This window comes from Nicotiana tabacum, chromosome 17 (genome assembly GCF_000715075.1).
Source record: "Nicotiana tabacum cultivar K326 chromosome 17, ASM71507v2, whole genome shotgun sequence".
NCBI lineage: Eukaryota > Viridiplantae > Streptophyta > Magnoliopsida > Solanales > Solanaceae > Nicotiana > Nicotiana tabacum.
This window is the reverse complement of record NC_134096.1, coordinates 134,855,245-134,875,423: the sequence shown is the minus strand read 5'-3', so window position 1 is coordinate 134,875,423 and position 20,179 is coordinate 134,855,245. Positions and strand designations below refer to the sequence as shown.

The window sequence follows — 20,179 nt, the reverse complement described above, 5'->3', positions numbered from 1 at the left end:
TCAAGAAGAATGTGATATAACCGCCTTAGTGAATATTTATTAAAGGAAGATTATATAAATGATTCCATTTGTCTATGTATTTTTATAAAGAAAATAACATCGGAGTTTGTTGTACTTGTCGTATATGTTGATGACATAAACCTTATTGGAACTCCTACAAAACTCAAAAGGTAATTGATTATTTAAAGAAGGAATTCGAGATGAAAGATCTCGGAAAGACAAATTTATGTCTTGGTTTGCAAATTGAACATTTGGCAAACGGAATTTTTGTTCATCAATCTACCTACACAGAAAAGGTATTAAAACGGTTTTACATGGATGGAGCACATCCATTAAGTACTCCGATGATTGTTCGATCACTTGATGTGAACAAGGACCCGTTCCGACCTCAAGAAAAGAATGAAAAGCTTCTTGGTCCTGAAGTACCATATCTTAGTGCAATTAGTGCACTAATGTATTTTGCTAACACTACAAGGCCTGACATAATTTTTTCAGTTAATGTCTTAACAAGATATAGCTCTGCTCCTACAATGAGATATTGGAATGGAATCAAACACATATATTATGGTATCTAAAAGGGACTATCGATATGGGCTTATTTTATGGCAATGATTGCAATCCCGATCTTGTTGGTTATGCCGATGCTGGGTATTTATCTGACCCACACAAGGCTCGATCTCAAATAGGCTATGTGTTTACATGTGGAGGCACTGCCATATCTTGGCGATCGACTAAGCAATCAATCATGGCTACTTCTTCTAATCATGCTGAGATAATTGCTATTCATGAAGCAAGTCGAGAATGTATTTGGTTGAGATTTATAATACATCTTATTCGAGACAAATATGGTTTGAAGTGTGACAAACTACCCACAGTTTTGTATGAAGACAATGCAGCATGCATAGCCCAATTAAAGGGAGGATTCATAAAGGAGATAGGATAAAATACATTTCACCAAAGTTATTTTTTACACATGATCTTCAAAAGAATGGTGATATCAATGTGCAACAGATTCGTTCAAGTGATAATATGACTGATTTATTCACCAAATCTCTACCGACGTCAACCTTCAAGAAACTAGTATATAAAATTGGGATGCAAAGGCTCAAGGATGTGAACTGATGCTCTCATCAGGGGGAGTTAATACACGTACTATTTTTCCCTTACAAGGTTTTGTCCCACCGGATTTTCTTGCAAGGTTTTTAATGAGGCAACCAAAAAACGTATTTCTAAACATGTGTACTCTTTTTCCTTCACTGAGATTTTTTTCTAATAAGGTTTTAACGAGGTACATTATCTATGGACATCCAAGGGGGGTGTTATAAGAAATGTCAAATTATGGTGGATTTCTATTCTTCCTCCGTGATCTTCATCTCAAATGCTTAGTGACATATTTAATGACATATTTTCTATGTTTAATGACACATTCAATGACATATTTTCTTCACTTTTCATGCCTATATAAATGCCTTGTAATAGATAGGAAAATACACACAATTGAAGAAAAAATAAGAATCTCTTCTCTTTTTCTCTATATATCTCTTAGCTTATTTTTTCTTGTTCCATATTGTTACTTTTGAGTTATATTTTATAACAAGATTAAAAAAATGAATAAACAATCATGGTGTAAAGTTAGAAGATCTTCAACCAACGACAAATAAATTGAACGAAAATTTTAAAAAGAAATTAAACAATAGTTTCGAGATAAGCGGAATAACATCATCGACTAGATTTTTTTAGTCGGTTCTAAATGATGAATACTGATAACACAATTTATAAGTTATTCATTAAAAACAAAATGGCATATGTTTTGGAATTATATATTCCGCTTGTGTTACTCTATACTTGCCTTGAATTCCACTCCTATGTATAAGAGAGGGTGGAATATCATTGTTCTTATTAGTTCCATAAAATTTCTTGTCAACAACTAATTATATTTGACAAGTCTCCTAAAAAAGAGGACTTTTGAAGCAACTTAAACTAATAATACTTGGCAGTTACCATTGTGGTGGAGTAAAGAAGTGGACATTCTTATCCTTAGGCTTTTATTATTCTAGACTAGAATTTTTTTTCCGAATTAATCTGTAAATTAGGATAACAAAATAAACATTCAATGATAGTTCAAATATTTAAAAGAAGTACTGTTACAATAGTTTTATTTTCAGTAGCTAGATTTTAAAATTATCAAAAAGTAACATGTATTTCGCTTTTGGGACCATTTCTTATGTATGTTAATTTTACTTTCCCAGATAAAAGTAGCATTTAGTAACTGAAATATAATAAAAAGACAATCACATTATTTTATGAGAAAAATCCAAATAACGAAATATATTATCAGTATTATCTATCTATCTATCTATCTATCTATCTATCTATACTATATTAAAAACACGAAGGCCCGTAGCGAAATATCGTTCGCCTTTTTTACCCTTTTAAAATAGAGTTCACACTAGACAAAATAGTCATTTAATTATTTCCCTAATATTCTAAAATTTTACTCATTAAAGTTTTCCTTATTTGTAAGACTACTTAATTTGTTTTTAATATTTAGAACATTTATCGATTTTAAATCTTTTTCGCACCATGCATTGTTTCAGTCATTTCACGAAGTAACCATCTCTATAACTTTTCCATACTCAACAGCCTCACAGATGTTGCTCAACATGCTTTAAGTATCAGTTTTCAGCAAATAACATGGTCATGGTCTCTTTTTCTTATCATTTTTTTTTTACTATTTATATTTATTGTTGGCCTAATTGTATCCTAATAAAGGTAAACTTTGAGCAACTTCAAACGACATGAAATTCCAATCTTCTCGAAATTCGAAATAGATAATTTTATGGAAAATCTAAATGTCATTAGTCTTATTTTACCTTTTTAAAATAGAGTTCACACTAGACAAAATAATTATTTAATTATTTTTATAATATTTAGTACTTTGAAATCAAACTAAAGCTTATTAAAATTTTTCTTATTTGAGGGACTACATAAAAAATCATAATATTTAGGACATCAAAATCAATTAAGTTTACCTTATATTCAAATAATTCGATTTATTCTGCGTATATAAAAACAACGAACGCGTTTGAGAAAGCATTTCAAAAATTACTTTTTCTCCAATAAAATATTTAAACTATCGTACACACATCAATTTATATAGTTATTTACTTGAAAATATATTTATACCATTAAATGTAATTCATGTTTTTGACTACTTATAACTTTAATCCATTCTAACCATTTAAAAATCATAAGTACTATACAAAACTTAAAACCCAAGTTTTGAAATAATGCGGGACAACTATCTGTAAAAATAATAAAGAATATAAATATACAACGTATTGTAGTTGGAAAATAAGGTAACTTAACTTAATCATTGGAAAAAACTATAATTTAATTATTTATTTAATATTTAAAACTTTTAAATCAGTTAAAAATTTAGTTATTAAATAACTCTTTATTTAAATTATGTAGAAAATCCTAATATTTAGAACTTTAAATCAATTAAGATTTTATCTTAAATAAAGTATTTACTTATTTGAAGTGTGTACTATAACTATAATACCTTCCATTTAATATTGTTTTAATATTTAGAACTTTCAAATCAAAAAAAAAATTATTTATCAAACTTTTGTATAATATTTGAAACTACACTCAATAATTATGGTGAAAAATGATGCACATATATTTTGTGGCTATAAATCATTGCATAAAGATAAATTATTTCCAGATATAAAAAGGGGTCATTCGTTTTGGCATGGACTCAAAAGGAAATAGGTTCACATAAATTAAAACGGAGGGAGTACATTTTATTTTTATTAAGCTCAAAGATATTGTTTAATATTATTTATGTGATTTTTAAAAAATTATTTATTTATTGACATTGGGTACATGCGCAAAGAGCGTATCATAAGACTAGTACTATATTAAAAGCACGAAGGCCTTTAGCGAAATGTCGTTCGCCTTTTTTACCCTTTAAACATAGAGTTCATACTAGATAAAATTATCATTTAAAATATTTTTCTAATATTTAGGAGCTAGAAATTCGTTGAGATTTGGTTATTAAATATTTCCTTCTTTAAACTAGATACCTAAAATTTAGGACTTTAAAATTGATTAAAATTTTACCTTGAATAATATTTAAAAAGTCAATTAATATTTACCTTAAATAAATGTTACTACAAAATTTATAGACTTGAAGTAGTTCTATATGGAGCTGAAAAGTGACAGCGTAATGGTACTCCATTTATTCATGATGAACAAAATAAATTTTAACAACGATGAGTAATATTTTTGAAGAATAATTTTACTTTACTTGGTATTTGCTATAAATTACATTAATTTATTCTAATTACGTGGTAAATAATGTGGGACTATAATTAAAAAACTTACAAAATATTAAAAAAAAAGTGTTTCACTTTACTTTAAATTTTGTCTTCTTCAATCAATCTAGACTATAATAAAAGCCCGAAACTTCAACAAGAAATTGATCAACCTTTTTATCATTTAAATAAATTTTATATTGGAAAAAATCACTGTTTATTATTATTTTTTAATATTTAGATCATTAAATTTACTAAAATTTTGACTCTTAAATCTTTTTTTATTTGAACCATATAGAAAATCATAATATTTAGGAATGTAATCCGAGTAAGATTATTTATATAAGTCGAGTAAGTTAATTTTCACAAGAATCATAATTTTAGGAATTGTTATCTCACCCGGAATCTATGTGACATTAGAAGTGTTCCATTTCAAGATACCAAGAGATAAAAACTTAAAGCAAATTATACTGAAAACATACTCATGAGATAACAACTATTTTCAGATCGCTAAAATTTTATAGATTTAAGGTTGGTAATGTAAAAATGTTAGCTATTTCATGCTATTCTTTTTTTAGAAAAAATTTAATAAAACACTTTCCAAAAATGTTGTCATAGAGTTTCGTATCTTCTTGTAGTGTCGATAAATCTATCTAGCGGATAGATATTGCATGTAATCCAAATGTCAAATTAGGAATGTGATTAACTGGCAACATTCATCATTTTTTTCAAGGAATTTGGATTTTTAAAATTTTGCAACACTTTTGAGAACAATATCTATGTAATTTTCTTAAAATTTGTATTCATTGATTTAAAATACACATGCAATGCGTATTATTATGTTGGATTTGGATATTTGTTTGTTTTATGCATTTTCTTTGCTCAATTTTGTTGTTGTCGTTATGTTTTATTATTTGGTGGTGTATACATACGTTTGACTGTATGTAGCATATTAAGTTTATAAGGAATTTTACCACAATTACAAAAGGATAGAGGTCTAAAGCATATGAGAAAAATTTAATTAAACCCGAGATATCAAACTCAATGTATATTTTGTTGTCAATATATTGGAGTATGTCTGCGCGTTTGTATCATAATAAAATATAGCCGAGATAATTAACTGGATTTTTTTACCTTTAAAAGTATATTTAATATTAACTCAAATTACCATAGGATATGTACATCATTAAGCATTCTTATCTTAAATTTAGGCTATCATGTATTTTGCACTCAACTGCTATTGGTTGCAAAGTTGCATATGAAAGATTTGCTTAAATGTTTCCACTTGGCTTTAATTAATTCTTATTTTCTTTAAAAATAGGCAATAATTTAAAATTTTGATAAAGAAAAAAAAAGTATTATATCGAATATGCTTGCAATATAAACTTTGTTTGTTATTGGATAAAAAGAATAGGTAGGATAGCAATATATAAGGGATTTATAACTCAAAAAAGGAGCTTAGAAAATGGGATCACCTAAAATTTTATATATTTCTATACAAATTTCATACTAACTAGCATGGACAAATTCAGACGTTAATACTAAATTGTTTATCTCACAAGTTCAAAAGATATTCAATTATTTTTTATTTAACTATTACGTAAACATAATAAATGAGTGTTGCATCTTCTTTAACGTACCTTACTATTACATATTAATCGTTTTCTTGTACATGTTTTTTAGTTGAGTGACACGGAATACATGTGCAACACACGTATTCTAAAACTAGTTTACTTTGAAATGCTTGAACTAATAGATTTACAAAATATGTTAGTTTCTCCTAAAAAAAATCTACGTACTCCATTTATTTTGGTACTGTCGACTATTTAAAGAAAAGGGCAATTTCTACTAAACTTTTTTAGTTGAAAGTCAAATGCTAATCATAATTAACTTAATGAGCTGAAAAGTAGATGAAAATATTCCAGCCTCGGATAATAGCAATGAACACGTGCACATACTTTATGGGTACCCACGGTGTCACGTGACTATGGATCAAGAAAATTCACGACATAGATCCAATGCTGGTGACCAATAATTATTTCTTTTCTCTTTTTGGCTTTTATTGTTATTTATTGTTGAAATTATTACCAAAAATTATTATGGAAAGTTGTCGCAACTTTTTAAATTCCTCCAAATAATGGCCAACCTATCATGTACTAAATGATTACCTTGGATCTTGTTCATATTATATGTTTTTAAATTGGCGGTCTTCATTTAGATGAGATATACTTTAAATTTAATTTCTTGTTTATTTTCTTTGAAAACTCAAATAGTCAAATGTATAAAGCCTATGCGAGAAGATTCTCATTGAGCGTCGGTTGGAGATGGAGGTCTATTCTGTACATAATTCTTTTCTAGATAAAAGATATAAGAAAGTACTCTTAAAATTTAGAAATTGAAAGGTCAAACAGAAATTTTTAAAAATTAAAGTAAGAAATTATCTATATGTAGTGAATTAGAGAAAGATGTTTGGAAAGTTTAGAGAGCAACAGTTTAAGGTACCTTGCATTTCCAAATAGCATCAAGAAATTATAAAACCATCAAACATAGTTGAAAGTTTGACAGCGTTACAACTGTTTGAAATAATGCTTTATTTATAATATAAAAAATATATTTTAGAGACATCTCTTAAAATTTAACATATTAATACTAATCTCTTATATGATTTGCTAGATTATGGTTGGGTGAATTTGATTTGTCTGCAAAACAATTACAATTTGACCAAGTTTCCTTTTGCTAATACAACACTCCTTTAATTATTTAATTTAGGAATATCTTCTTAAAGAGATTCCTTAGAAAATTGATTGGCGAAAATATGAATTTAGAAAACATAAAAAGGGAAACCAATAATAAATACAACAGAAATGGAAATTTGAGTATTTGGAATTTAGAGGGTAAATTGGTCATTAGACATGCGCCATACATACTCGATTCTTGTCTTCCTTCGTCGTCACTGTTGCTCTCTCTCACTCTGAATGAAATAACCACCAACCGTCAGCACAAATACAGCTCACACACAAGACACACAAGGGGGGGAACAATAACACAAATAAAACCACTCTCTAAATTCTCCCACTCCTAACACACTCCTTTCTCCTTCCTCTGTATATATAGATCTAGAGAGAGAAACCCAGAGATCTAGAGAGAGAGAGAAGAATGACGGAAGCAGCAATGGAGAGTGGTGGCAACCCAGTATTAGTATCTGCTTCTGCTCCGCCACAAGCCTTACTTGAAAGGCTCAAAGATTATGGCCAAGAAGATGTTTTTGCTCTCTGGGATGAGCTTTCCCCTGACGAAAAAGATCTCCTCGTCAAGGATATTGAGGTCTTTTAGATCCCTTTCTCTTATTCCTAACCAATTTACTTCATTTTTTGAAGTATAATTTGTTTCTTTGAATTAGGTTTTATTTGTTTTTGTTACAATGTGAATTACCTGATAACTATTGCTTATGTTTTTCTTTGATTATTCAGTAGAATTTTGGTTTGATTAGTTTGGTCATGAAATGTTTAGGTTGAATGTTATGGATGTTACATTTGTTGGATTATCTGTCAGTTGATATTGTGAATTACATTTCTTTTTTTAAAAATTTAGGTTCTACTGATAAAGTGGTGACTTTTAACATGGAAGTAATTTATTGCAGAATATAGATCTCCCTAGGATTGATCGGATCATTCGGTGTTCATTTCATTCACAAGGTCGGTGCAAACAACACTTCTTTTTTTCTAATGAAGAAAAAAAGAAAAGAAAATATTGTTTACCTTAAAACTTAATGAGTATATCTGAAACAATCTGTTCAATGTTGGGTTTCAGGACTCCCGGCAGCGGCAATAGAGCCCGTTCCGGAGAGTTGCGTGTCGACTGTGGAAGAGAGGACAATGGAAGAGCGAGAGAAGTGGTGGAAGATGGGCATGAAGGCCATGGCAGAAGGCAAATTTGCCGTGCTGCTTTTGTCTGGTGGTCAGGTAAATGTTACTTAAGACTTAGGACATTCTTGGCTTTTAAGCATAGTAGTCCGTTTGATGATTTTTACTCGGTCCAGTTTGGAAATGTAAAGGTGTCATAAATTTGGTGGCTGACTTAGATTGGTTAACTACTTTGGTATGCATTTGTTATCATGTAGTCTCATGAGGATCTATGCAACAATTATGGAATTCTTGACTTAACAGAGGCTACGGAAGTAGGCTATGATAATGGTTATGCATAGCAAGTTGCTTTAGAAGATGTTTTCTCTAGTGAGATCTGGATCTCGGATAATCATTTCATGTATAAAGTAAGAATAAGTGTAGTAGCATATTCTTTAAGTAGGAAAAAGTGTATTAATGTGGTTGAGGTTCTTATAAGAATGGGGACACCACGGCCCCTACAATGTGATTTATTACTATCTGTCTCATTTGATATAGATTGTAAACTTTGCTTTGATTTATTTACTATCTACTCATTTTGATATATATTGAAAACTTAGTGCATGTATCTACTGGTGGTTTAACCATCTCACTCAACTTACCATTTCGTGATCCTAAATATTTTATATTATTTTTGTAGTATATCTACATAAGAATTGCCTCTTTTTTGCTTGCTCTTTGATGGCCTGATTGGTGTCTTCTCGCTTGGTGCTTGTACTTACAAAAATAGTTATATCCGTTCAAATTAAAAAAAAGTTATATCCATAAAAATATCATAATAATAATAATAATAAATTTATTAGCTTAGATTTAAAGATAAATATTCAAAAATATAAGATTAATTTTTGAATGTTTTAAAGAAATTTCATGACAATGTTCCTGTCAATAATTAGTTAATTCTTAGTTTTTTCAGTAATATCTGGTTTATTCAAACACTCAGCCTTCGTCTTTTTCCTTTTCTTCTCTGAGGGCAAGCAATAATGTTGTCCTTGTAATCAAGATGCCTTTTTCATTTTATAATTGGAGCTTTCTTTTCCTAGTTTATTTTTTTCGCTTTATCTAAAATGTTGTGCATTAGGATTGAGGAGAAGTTACAGATCACCGTCACTGGTTTAACTCGAACAATTTTCGTGTGCATTAAGAACTTCTCCTTTTGTTTCTGAAAGAAATTATAGTGAAAATAATATCAATTGGAGCCTGTTATATCTTTGATGGGTATGGCATGACATTGGATGATTTGTCCTAAAACTTTTGGCTTGTGATGCTTACTTTGTTATTCCAAAGTTCTAATATAGGTGATTAGGTGTTCTGAGTCTTCTGACTATTCTGAATTCTCTAGTCTAAACCTTGAGAATATGACTTTTTGATGCAGGGAACTCGACTTGGTAGTTCAGATCCCAAAGGATGTTTCAGTGAGTAATTTTTATATTCATTTAACATCTTTATGAGTTGCCACATTTGCTAATTTTTTGGTAGATTTTTTGTGGTGGTTTCCTTCAATCACACTCAATGATGTAGCTTACAAGATGTACAACATTTGCTATAGTACCTTATTCATAATGATTTCCTGTTAACAACATGTTCCCACAGTTGTTGGCACTTGGTTAATTCTGTGGTAGCCATGCAGAAAATATAAAAATAGGTTGATTTAGAAAGTGCCAAAGATGTTGTTCATCTATTTTTATAATATAACACTTTTTTCACGTAAAACTTCATTACTTTCTTTTTGGTTGGATTGACATCTAGCTTCCTCCTTTTCTCTGTAAAAGGGAAGGATGGCTGGAAATAGAATGGGGAAAATAAAGCTTCTACTTATTCGTGTTATCTTTTTCTACCAGATATTGGACTTCCATCAGGGAAGTCACTTTTCCAACTTCAAGCTGAGAGAATTTTGTGTATTCAAAGATTAGCAGCTGTAACTGCAAATGAGGGTGAGCTTCTCCTTTGATGCCCTTGGATGTTAGCTCATGCGTACACACTCTAAGTTATCCTTAGTGTTCAGGTGCTGGCATTGTTCCGATACAGTGGTACATCATGACCAGTCCGTTCACTGATGAAGCTACACGTAAATACTTTGAAAGTCATAAGTATTTTGGCCTTGAAGCAGAACAAGTAAGATTTCATTTCTTTTTTTTCCCTCTCATTTTATCTTTATTAATCTGAGAGTATTATGGTTTTTAATCTTGTTGGCATTAAAGAAATCCTTTTCTAATCCAGGTCACCTTCTTCCAACAAGGGACCATACCTTGTGTTTCAAAGGATGGAAGATTTATTATGGAGACCCCGTACAGGGTAGGTCACTTCTTTCTTTAAACAAAAAAAGGTTCTATCACATGATTTCACAAAGTCAGGTATCAAATCTCAAGCATATCTTCAAGCTGCATTGTTTAGTGAAAGCATTTTACAAGCATATCTTCAAGCTGCAATGTTTAGTGAAAGCGTTTTACAAGCATATGCAGACTTTTTACTTCTACTGATGAAAACTATAATTGTTCCAGAATTAACTTTGCACACGTGAAATATACCCTGCTTGTTTAACCTCGCTATCCTAGAGTTCCATGTCCTACTAGAGATGATTTCATTACTTATTTTTTCCTGATTACTAGAGATGTTCTGCTTACTTTTTAACCGTATGGACTAAGGTTGCTATCTGTCTTGAGAAGTCAACAACAACAACAATATCTGTCATACCTATACATTATTCTGTTGTCATCCATATTGACCATTATATTAAATTTTTCAATCTTTACTTATTAAAAGATGGTTACATATCATTGCTGTCATTTATTTTTTTGATTGCCAGTCAATAAACTTCTGTACTAGTAACCGATGAATTACATCAGCATTATGACTTGATATCCTTAGGACTGGATTTACTGCGGAAATTTTGTTGCGCTTGCTGATTTGTGTCAGAATTGTACAAAGGGATCTGGATAGTTTGAAATCCCTGGTAAAAGAAGTCTGTGAAATCAAATAGAGCTTGTGAGGTTGATTCCCTTGGTTGGGGACATTAGAAGGTCTGCCAGTAATTGAATTCAATTACACATAATTTTCCTTGAATCTCTATAACAGAATTAATAATCTGTCATTTCGGCTGTGGATGGTTCTTTCTCTCTCTCTCTAGCCCCCTCTGAGAGGTAATTTGAGGGAGCAAAGAGGCAAAGAGTGCAATGACCTATTGACTAAGCAATCTCTTAATTTTGTATTTTTCCTGCAGTTGCTGATAGTAAGAGTTATACCAGTTTCTACTCGTAATATTTCTGTATTTCCATATCTATTTTCTTTTGTTTTATTACCTTAGTTTTATCAAAAACATATATATTGTTGCTCCACTTGTGGCTATATTCTACAGTGTTGATAGTTATTAAAGCTTTTCTATTGAAGCAGGTAGCAAAGTCTCCAGATGGAAATGGTGGAGTTTATACAGGTACTATACCTAACTCTTTTTTTTTTTATAAGGAGCTAGATCTTACTTTCTTTGGGCTATATCTCACTTTAAGGGTGATGTAGTCTCTCAGTGCGGTAGAGTACTACTTGTGAACTTGTACAATTGGACAGCTGTTATTTGCTTGTAGTTTTCATACTGTATTGAAGTAATCCAATTGAAGTTTGAAATTGTCCAGCATTGAAGTATTCAAGATTACTGGAAGACATGAACTCAAGAGGCATTAAGTATGTGGATTGCTATGGAGTTGACAATGCCTTGGTAATTTGTGCTTTTCTTACCCATCCATCTATAATATCATTTTCCCTTCAACTGAAATTCTAGCAATTTATTATGTTCAAAATACTTAATAATTGTTTTGTGGAAGCAGGTTCGAGTGGCAGATCCTACCTTTTTGGGTTATTTCATTGATAAAGGTGTCTCTGCTGCCGCAAAAGTTGTACGGAAGGTGAATAGTTTCCTTTTTTGTTTTTTCCAGAAACATTCAACTCTTTTTACATTCAATATAGAATTTGAGAGGGACAGAGGGTAGGTAGTAGCTATAGAATTTGAGAGGGTAGAATCTGATTTCCAACCCCGTATCTGCTCAGGATGCCAATCAGAGGTTTCATGATATTGTTGCTTGAAAGTTGTTTGGATTTTACATTTCTGCTATGCTTACCCCTCTTAGTGTATCACAATTTAGAACTCTCATCATATAATTCTTGAGTAGGACACTATTCTAAAAGAAGTTATCGTGTATACGTATATTGATATTTATCCACTCTGATTGTAGGCCTATCCACAAGAGAAGGTTGGTGTGTTTGTCCGTCGAGGTAAAGGTGGACCACTTGCTGTGGTTGAGTATAGTGAGTTGGATCCTTCACTGTGTAGTGCAGTAAACCAGGAAACAGGACGTCTTCGCTTTTGTTGGAGCAATGTAAATTCCACAAGTCTTCTTTCTATTTCTGCCTTCGCCATTCTTTCCTTAGATATGTCTCTCTGATTCTTCCCTTTACAAATATTCAGTGGAATTCTACTAGCATTTTATCTCATGTCTTTTCAGAAGCACTCTGTTAATTTATGTCATTATAATATTTTTAACAGGATGAAACTTGAATTTTGTGTATCTTCTTGCTTCACTTGCAAATAATTAAGGTTGTTGTTTTCAACAGACAACTATATTATAAACCTTGTAGATTTCAGTGGGAAAAAAGTGGAGTTTCTATGAGTTACAGAGAGTTGTCACTAAATTTTCTATATCAAACTTTATTGCTACCATTGTTATTCTGATAATCTCATTACCATGCTACAGAGCAGCTGATGAGAAAAATGTACCTCTATCTTTAATTGTAAGGAAACATTTCATAATTCACCTTCTTTTCACTCCAGTGAGTGAATGAATTCTCTTAGTTGGAGAAATTCAGATTTCTATGCATGAACAATTTCTGCGGGAACTAAGCTTTTAGACCAGCGTTTCAAGAAATAACGAAAAGCTTCAATATCTCCAACCAATCATGTATATAACAACTAACATTTTCTCATTTGTCAAGATATTCCCTTTGTTTTGTGGGATAAAAAATATATACCCCACAATCCTTCTGATCTCTGAAAAATATATGAAGATTAGTTACCAAAAGTAAAGAGAAAAAAGAAAAGAAAAGGTGGATCTAATGGACCTTGTGAAGATTGCAAAGTTGTCTTGTTTGCATGTTTCTTCTCTCATGGATACCTTTTCGATTTACTTGTACATTTTACTTTTCAGGTCTGCTTACATATGTTTTCTTTAGATTTCCTGAATCAAGTGGCAAATGGCCTTGAGAAAGACAGCATGTGAGTAATGCTTTTCTTCCTTCATATTGGTTCTGTTTGGTTGTGTTAAAAATACAAAGTTATGACTTTAATGGTTATTTTTGGATATCAATAAATTATTTACATTGCTTTAGTAGCAGCGTAAAGGCCGTAAGTCGGGCGTGGGGATGACACACGACTATTACTTTTCGCACCTGCAGATAGAGACCCTTTGCATGAGCAACCTGACTATACCTTACAAGTTATTTACATATTTTGACCATCTTTTCTCTTACTAAACCTACCACAACCTCCTCCTTTATTTGGACTCTTGGGAGCAGCTAAGTTCTGCAATCATAGATGGAGTTGGCTACGGAATATGAGTCTAAAAAAGTGTTGCGATATTATTGCAGTTATCATCTTGCTGAGAAGAAAATCCCATCAATTCATGGTCATACAATGGGATATAAACTGGAACAATTCATATTTGATGCTTTTCCTTACACACCTTCAACAGCGCTATTTGAGGTAATTGTAGTTCTATACTTGTTACGATACTTCAAGTCTACCATCTCAAAAAAAAAGATACTTCCAGTCTATGCAGATCTGTTTAATGCCAGGACTTGAAATGTTTTGTCTATATAGGTTGTTCGTGAAGAAGAATTTGCTCCAGTTAAAAATGCAAATGGAGCAAACTTTGACACTCCTGACAGTGCTAGATTGCTCGTTCTTCGTCTCCACACCCGTTGGGTGGTTGCAGCTGGAGGCTTCTTGACACATTCTGTGCCCTTATATGCCACAGGTAATTTGATGTTTGGGGGAGAAAATATTTTTGCAATGTTCATAATGCATGGTGGAAAAGAGTGTTTAATGACAGATGGTAGATAAATATAACTTTATCTTAAAGGTTTATTATGACGAATGAAAGCTCCAATATCCATATGCCTTTCATTAGTTCCTTACGATTAAGAGATCCAGACCCTCAGGTAAAGAGGGGTTTAGTTTTACATATATTTGGACTTCTCATGGAATACAAAGTCAAATGATGTTAAACCATAGACATACTTGTCTTGGTAACTCATGAGGCCAGGACTGGTACATGGTGAAAACAAACTCTCTTTTAGCTTTACAAGAATATTAGGGGATGTTTGGTTTGAGGGATAGGGAAATTTAATATCCGTATAGAACTCAGCCTTACTTATACAATGCTTGGTTTCCCATATAAAAAATCTATTTACCGATATAATCTCCGCTCAACTAATGCAGTGTTTGGTTTGCGGCTTAAACTCATTACTTATGAGCGTTTAGCACCTGCTATAATCTTTCTTTATAAATAAAATAAAAATACTGCTCTAATCTACGTATTATTTTGTACTGAGTAGAAGGTGAAATAAGAATGTGTACTAGCAATATGTGGATAATAGTAATTAAAGACAAACATTAGGTAATACCTACATAACAGTTCATGTTTTATTTATTCATTTTATAACGATCATGCATAAATATTCACCATATAACCTCTACATTATTATTCACCACACAAAAGTTCCTACATTATATTTTTTACTGAACTAGATGAACTATACAACCCCTTAGTGTAACAAAAGTAAGCGTTTCACAGTCTTCTGAGGATTGCACGTCTAATTTTTCAGGTGTGGAAGTTTCTCCTCTTTGTTCATATGCTGGCGAAAACCTGGAAGCTATTTGCCGTGGAAGAACATTCCATGCACCATGTGAAATCTCGTTTTAGTTTTGATTTGATTTCATTAAGTAAATGCCTGAAATTCTTCTCCATTTTATACAGTCCCTTAATCGTTTCACTTTTTTCTTGGTAGTAATTTTTTTTATGTGTACAAGGTTTGTCTTTTCATACTGGTGTAGACAACATTGTAAGGGAGAATACTTGATACTAATTGAGGAAGCTTTGGCTTGTATTTCATAAGATTATGGAAATGTAATGAGTTCAATATGTGTAATTTTCATTTAGGCCGATTGGCATAGAAAAGCTTTTTAGAAATAGAATATGTAAAATTGTTGGTTAAATTTTTGAACTGTTTTCTAGAAAACAGAACAACCTTTTTCTTACAAGTATACTGCGAAACAGGGTTTGGTTGTTTCCGGATTTGAATTACATATTATTCTGTCCATTATTTTGTTAGATAATTCCTTTCAGTTTATGGAATTTTTACTATTCTCTTTCTGTTATGAACTTGTTAGTAATCCAATAAATATTGCTAGGAATATTCTTGTAATGTTTACGGAGTGTAATAAACATTGTGGAGGTTTTGACTGATGGCTTCAAAAAGTAAAAGTTGCCGAATATACGTTTTTCCTTGTTATTGAATAACATAATCCAAATACAATTTTCTCTAAATAAAAACATTTTAGACTCCTTTGTCTATTTTATTTTCGACAAACCCAGAACGTAATTTTACATTTTTTGTGGAGTGCCACAGCCCACAGCTATAGACTCCTGTTAATTTTATAAATCATAAAAATCTACTGAACTTTTTGTCATCTAGAATGAGATTTATAATTCCAAACTCCGATAGGTTAGATTAGTCTGTAATAATTTACTTGTATATTGTAGTTCATTTTGAGATAAAAGAGAATTTTTTTTTTTAAAAAAAAAACCATTTCCCATAACTTTAGGACTTTTTAGGCTCAATTAAACGATTTAGCACTTTCACAATTTTATTATATTTATTTCTAAATGAACTCTTGATTTTATATAAAATGTTTTCTTATAGAGTTGATTACTAGACGTGAAAATGCATGGGCTAGCTAGTTTTCGAACTGGTAATCGAAAAATAGCCACTATTTTAGCTGAAACACGGAAAGTTCTAGCATAATATGCTGAATTTTGGAGCTCCTACTCATAAACTTCCAGTATATTATGTTGGAACTCCATCACATTATGAAATTCCAGCACATTATGCTGGAATCTCATATGTAAAAATTTGAACTACAACATACAATACTGGAGTTTTTCCAAATTTTTAAGAGTGTTTTTTCGTTCAGATTTTATCTTTACATGAAAAAGTGGCTAAATTTCGATTACTTTTGAAACTATGGCTATTTTTCAATTACCAATTATAAATCTGACAATTTCTGATTTCCCCCCTAAATACCTCTAGACTATAGTTGTATTAGAAGAACAGAAGAATTTCCCATATATAAAAGTTTGATTTTGTTATGAATAGAATTGTACTTAGAATGAATATCTATCTTTGAGAGAGTTTGTTACTTTGTAGCTAAGTCATTTTCCCCTATAAATAGAGGGGCTTTACCCCATTGTAAATCATCTGAAATTCAATAAGAATTACCTATCTCTTTTCCTTGCAATATTATTCTTTTCCTTATTGTTTTATTTCACGTTATCAGCACGAGACTCTACTGTCTCAAAAGCTCTTTGAGAAGACTAATGTATAATTTTTCTCCTCTTTTAATTATGACTGATATTATGAAAATAAAGTTCGTTGCCCATAAAATTTTGGGAAGAACTATATGACATGGGTGTTGGATGCTGAAATTCATTTAGATACAATGGGTTTTGGAGAAGCCATTAAAGATAAAAATAAAGCATCTACCCAAGACTGTGCTAAGACCTTGATTTTCTAGCGCCATCACCTTGATGAAGCGTTGAACATAGAATATCTCACAGTCAAAGATCCACTTGTTTTGTGGAATGACTTAAAAGAAAGATATGACAACTTAAAGTTGATCACTCTTCCACAAACACGATATGATTGGGCTCATCTGAGGCTCCAAGACTTTAAGTCTATTTCTGAATATAATTATGCGATGTTCAAAATTACTTCTAAATTGAAACTTTGTGGAGATAATATCACTGACTATGATATGCTTAAAAAAAACGTTCACAATGTTTCATGCCTTCAATATGGTCCTGCAACAGCATTACGAAGAGAAATGTTTCAAGAAGTACTCTGAGTTGATTTCTCTTCTCCTTGTGGCTGAACGAAACAACAACTTGCTCATGAGAAATCACGAAAATCGACCCACTGGGTCTACACCATTGCCTGAAGTGGATGAGGTGTATTCCCATTATACTAAGCGTGGAAAAGGCCGTGGCCCTATTCGTGGCCGTGGACAAGGAAGAAATTTTTCTGGTGTTAATCATCCCCCAAAGAAAAATAATCACCAAAAGTGGAAAGATGAGAAGCCAAAGGCAAATAGTTCAGAAACTGAATGCTATCGTTGCGGTGAAAAAGGGCATTGGACAAATATTTGTCGCATATCAAGACATTTGGTTGAGCTTTTTCAAGCATCTCTAAAAAATAAAGGCCCTGAAGCTAATTTTGTTTATGACAATGAATTTGACATCACCCACTTGGATGTGGCAGACTTCTTTGAGCACCCTGATGGGAAAATAGACCATTTGATCGGTGATGGATCTGTGGTTAAAGATGATTGAGTAGTTTGATTTTTATTTTTGCTTATTCGTAGTATCTAGTGAATAAATATCATATAATCATAGTTCTTTACACGAGAGATAGTTATTAATATCAATTAATATTATTTGTTTTATGAAATAGTGTTAGTTCGTTTTGATTAAATATATTTTTATTATTCGTTTTAGACAATGTTTGAATTTGCTTAGTTCCAATATATTTGACTAGTGATACACTATTTCCGTCAGCCATTCGATTTTTAGAAAACTTATACGCCCGAGTTTGGAGAATATTACACGCTTCATTGTCCTTTTTGGAGAAATCCATCTTTCAATTTCATAGGTAAACAATATTAAGATATAATAAATGTTGTGAACGTTGCTGGAGAGGAAATCAATAAAGAATGCACCCGAGGAATATTGAATCCGTACTAAAGCATTTTCATCTTTTCTTCCTCTTAAGAAAAGATCTCATTTTACTTTCATAGGAAGCTTAGTTTCTCTCAAACTCATTCGTGGAACTAATCGGTATTTTAAAAGGCGTTTTCGGGGCGAGCTCTGGGGCGAGGCGCACCAAAAATACCCCGTAACGATGGTGTGGGGCGAAAGTCTCAAGAGGCGTACGCCCGGGCGTTCAGGGCGAGTTTTTTTAGTGAGCCGTAAGCCCCAGAGATTTTTTCAAATTAAAACAAAATTTATTAAATAAATCTTTCATATAATACCCAAATTTTCAAAATTCAGCTTGGTAATTACTCAAAATTTTAAAAAGGAATTAAAATGTATTAAATTTAAAGTCAAGGCCTTTTTTTTATTGATTGAAGCCCCATTTCATGATCTTTCCCAATTCTTTATCTTGTCCACTAGTCTGTTAATATCTTCCAAAAGCAATGAATATTCATTTTTTTTTACAAATACAAAGAGAATTCCATTCTTCTTCGTAGCAGCAAGTTCAAAGTTCAAATTGAAGGTTAGTCATAGTAATAAGTTCAAAGGTCAAATTGTAGGTTAGTCATCCTTTTTGTTCATCCATGTAGAAAACTTTATTCTTTTCGACTCAAGTTACTTGAGCTTCTAAGTAGCGTATAATAGATTGTTTTGACTAGTTTTTTGTGGGGATGAAGCGTGCGCGCGCGCACACACACACACATATATATTTCACATATTTATATTTTTCTTCATTTTTATGCAATTTTACATGTTTATAAATATTTACTGTAATTATATTATTTTATAAAATATTAAAAATTAAATATCTATGGGGCTTATGCCCCATGCCTCAGGGCTTATGCCTCGCTGGGGCATATATAAAATGCCCCGCCTTACGCCCACGCCTTTTAAAACACTGAAAATAATATACAAAGAGGTCATTTCATTTCTCAAAGAAACCTCTGATTCTTTTTAAAATCTCAGTTTATTGATCCTTTGGATTCCTACGCAAATTATGCATGCAAAACTAGCTCATTATATATATATATATAATGAGCTAGTTTTGCATGCATAATTTGCGTAGGAATCCAAAGGATCAATAAACTGAGATTTTATATATATATATATATATATATATATATATATATATATATATATATATATATATATATATATATAAAATCTCAGTTTATTGATCCTTTGGATTCCTACGCAAATTATGCATGCAAGATTTCTCTCATTATATATATATATATATATATATATATATATATATATATATATATATATATATATATATATATATATAAATCTCAGTTTATTGATCCTTTGGATTCCTACGCAAATTATGCATGCAAGATTTCTCTCATTATATATATATATATATATATATATATATATATATATTTGCATGCATAATTTGCGTAGGAATCCAAAGGATCAATAAACTGAGATTTTATATATATATATATATATATATATATATATATAATGAGAGAAATCTTGCATGCATAATTTGCGTAGGAATCCAAAGGATCAATAAACTGAGATTTTATATATATATATATATATATATATATATATATATATATATATATATATATATATATATATAAAATCTCAGTTTATTGATCCTTTGGATTCCTACGCAAATTATGCATGCAAGATTTCTCTCATTATATATATATATATATATATATATATATATATATATATATATATATATATATATATATATATAAAATCTCAGTTTATTGATCCTTTGGATTCCTACGCAAATTATGCATGCAAGATTTCTCTCATTATATATATATATATATATATATATATATATATATATATATATATATATATATATAATGAGAGAAATCTTGCATGCATAATTTGCGTAGGAATCCAAAGG

General features: G+C 31.0%; 1 protein-coding gene across 2 annotated transcripts; it reads left to right on the top strand.

Annotated features, from left to right (window-relative positions):
• Window positions 1-7,274: 7,274 nt before the first annotated feature.
• Window positions 7,275-15,408, top strand: LOC107788118 (UDP-N-acetylglucosamine diphosphorylase 1). 2 transcript variants are annotated; one of them, XM_016609777.2, is made up of 15 exons: window positions 7,275-7,646; window positions 7,963-8,017; window positions 8,133-8,284; window positions 9,597-9,636; window positions 10,063-10,155; window positions 10,227-10,336; window positions 10,442-10,516; window positions 11,612-11,651; window positions 11,848-11,930; window positions 12,040-12,117; window positions 12,445-12,588; window positions 13,414-13,481; window positions 13,853-13,967; window positions 14,085-14,241; window positions 15,092-15,408. In XM_016609777.2, exons 1-15 carry the CDS (start codon window positions 7,479-7,481, stop codon window positions 15,187-15,189), a joined length of 1,476 nt encoding a protein of 491 aa, XP_016465263.1. In that variant the 5' UTR covers window positions 7,275-7,478; the 3' UTR covers window positions 15,190-15,408. The 2 variants fall into 2 exon arrangements, with proteins under 2 accessions (XP_016465263.1, XP_075091237.1); XM_075235136.1 differs by having other exon boundaries at window positions 10,442-10,520; window positions 11,616-11,651.
• Window positions 15,409-20,179: the final 4,771 nt, after the last annotated feature.

Excerpts from the sequence above, each read along its gene's own strand:
- LOC107788118 (XM_016609777.2), top strand. The coding sequence starts at position 7,479 with ATGACGGAAGCAGCAATGGAGAGTGGTGGCAACCCAGTATTAGTATCT. Across the intron at positions 7,647-7,962 it reads TCCTCGTCAAGGATATTGAG|AATATAGATCTCCCTAGGAT; the intron begins GTCTTTTAGATC and ends AATTTATTGCAG. Across the intron at positions 13,968-14,084 it reads CTTCAACAGCGCTATTTGAG|GTTGTTCGTGAAGAAGAATT; the intron begins GTAATTGTAGTT and ends TTGTCTATATAG.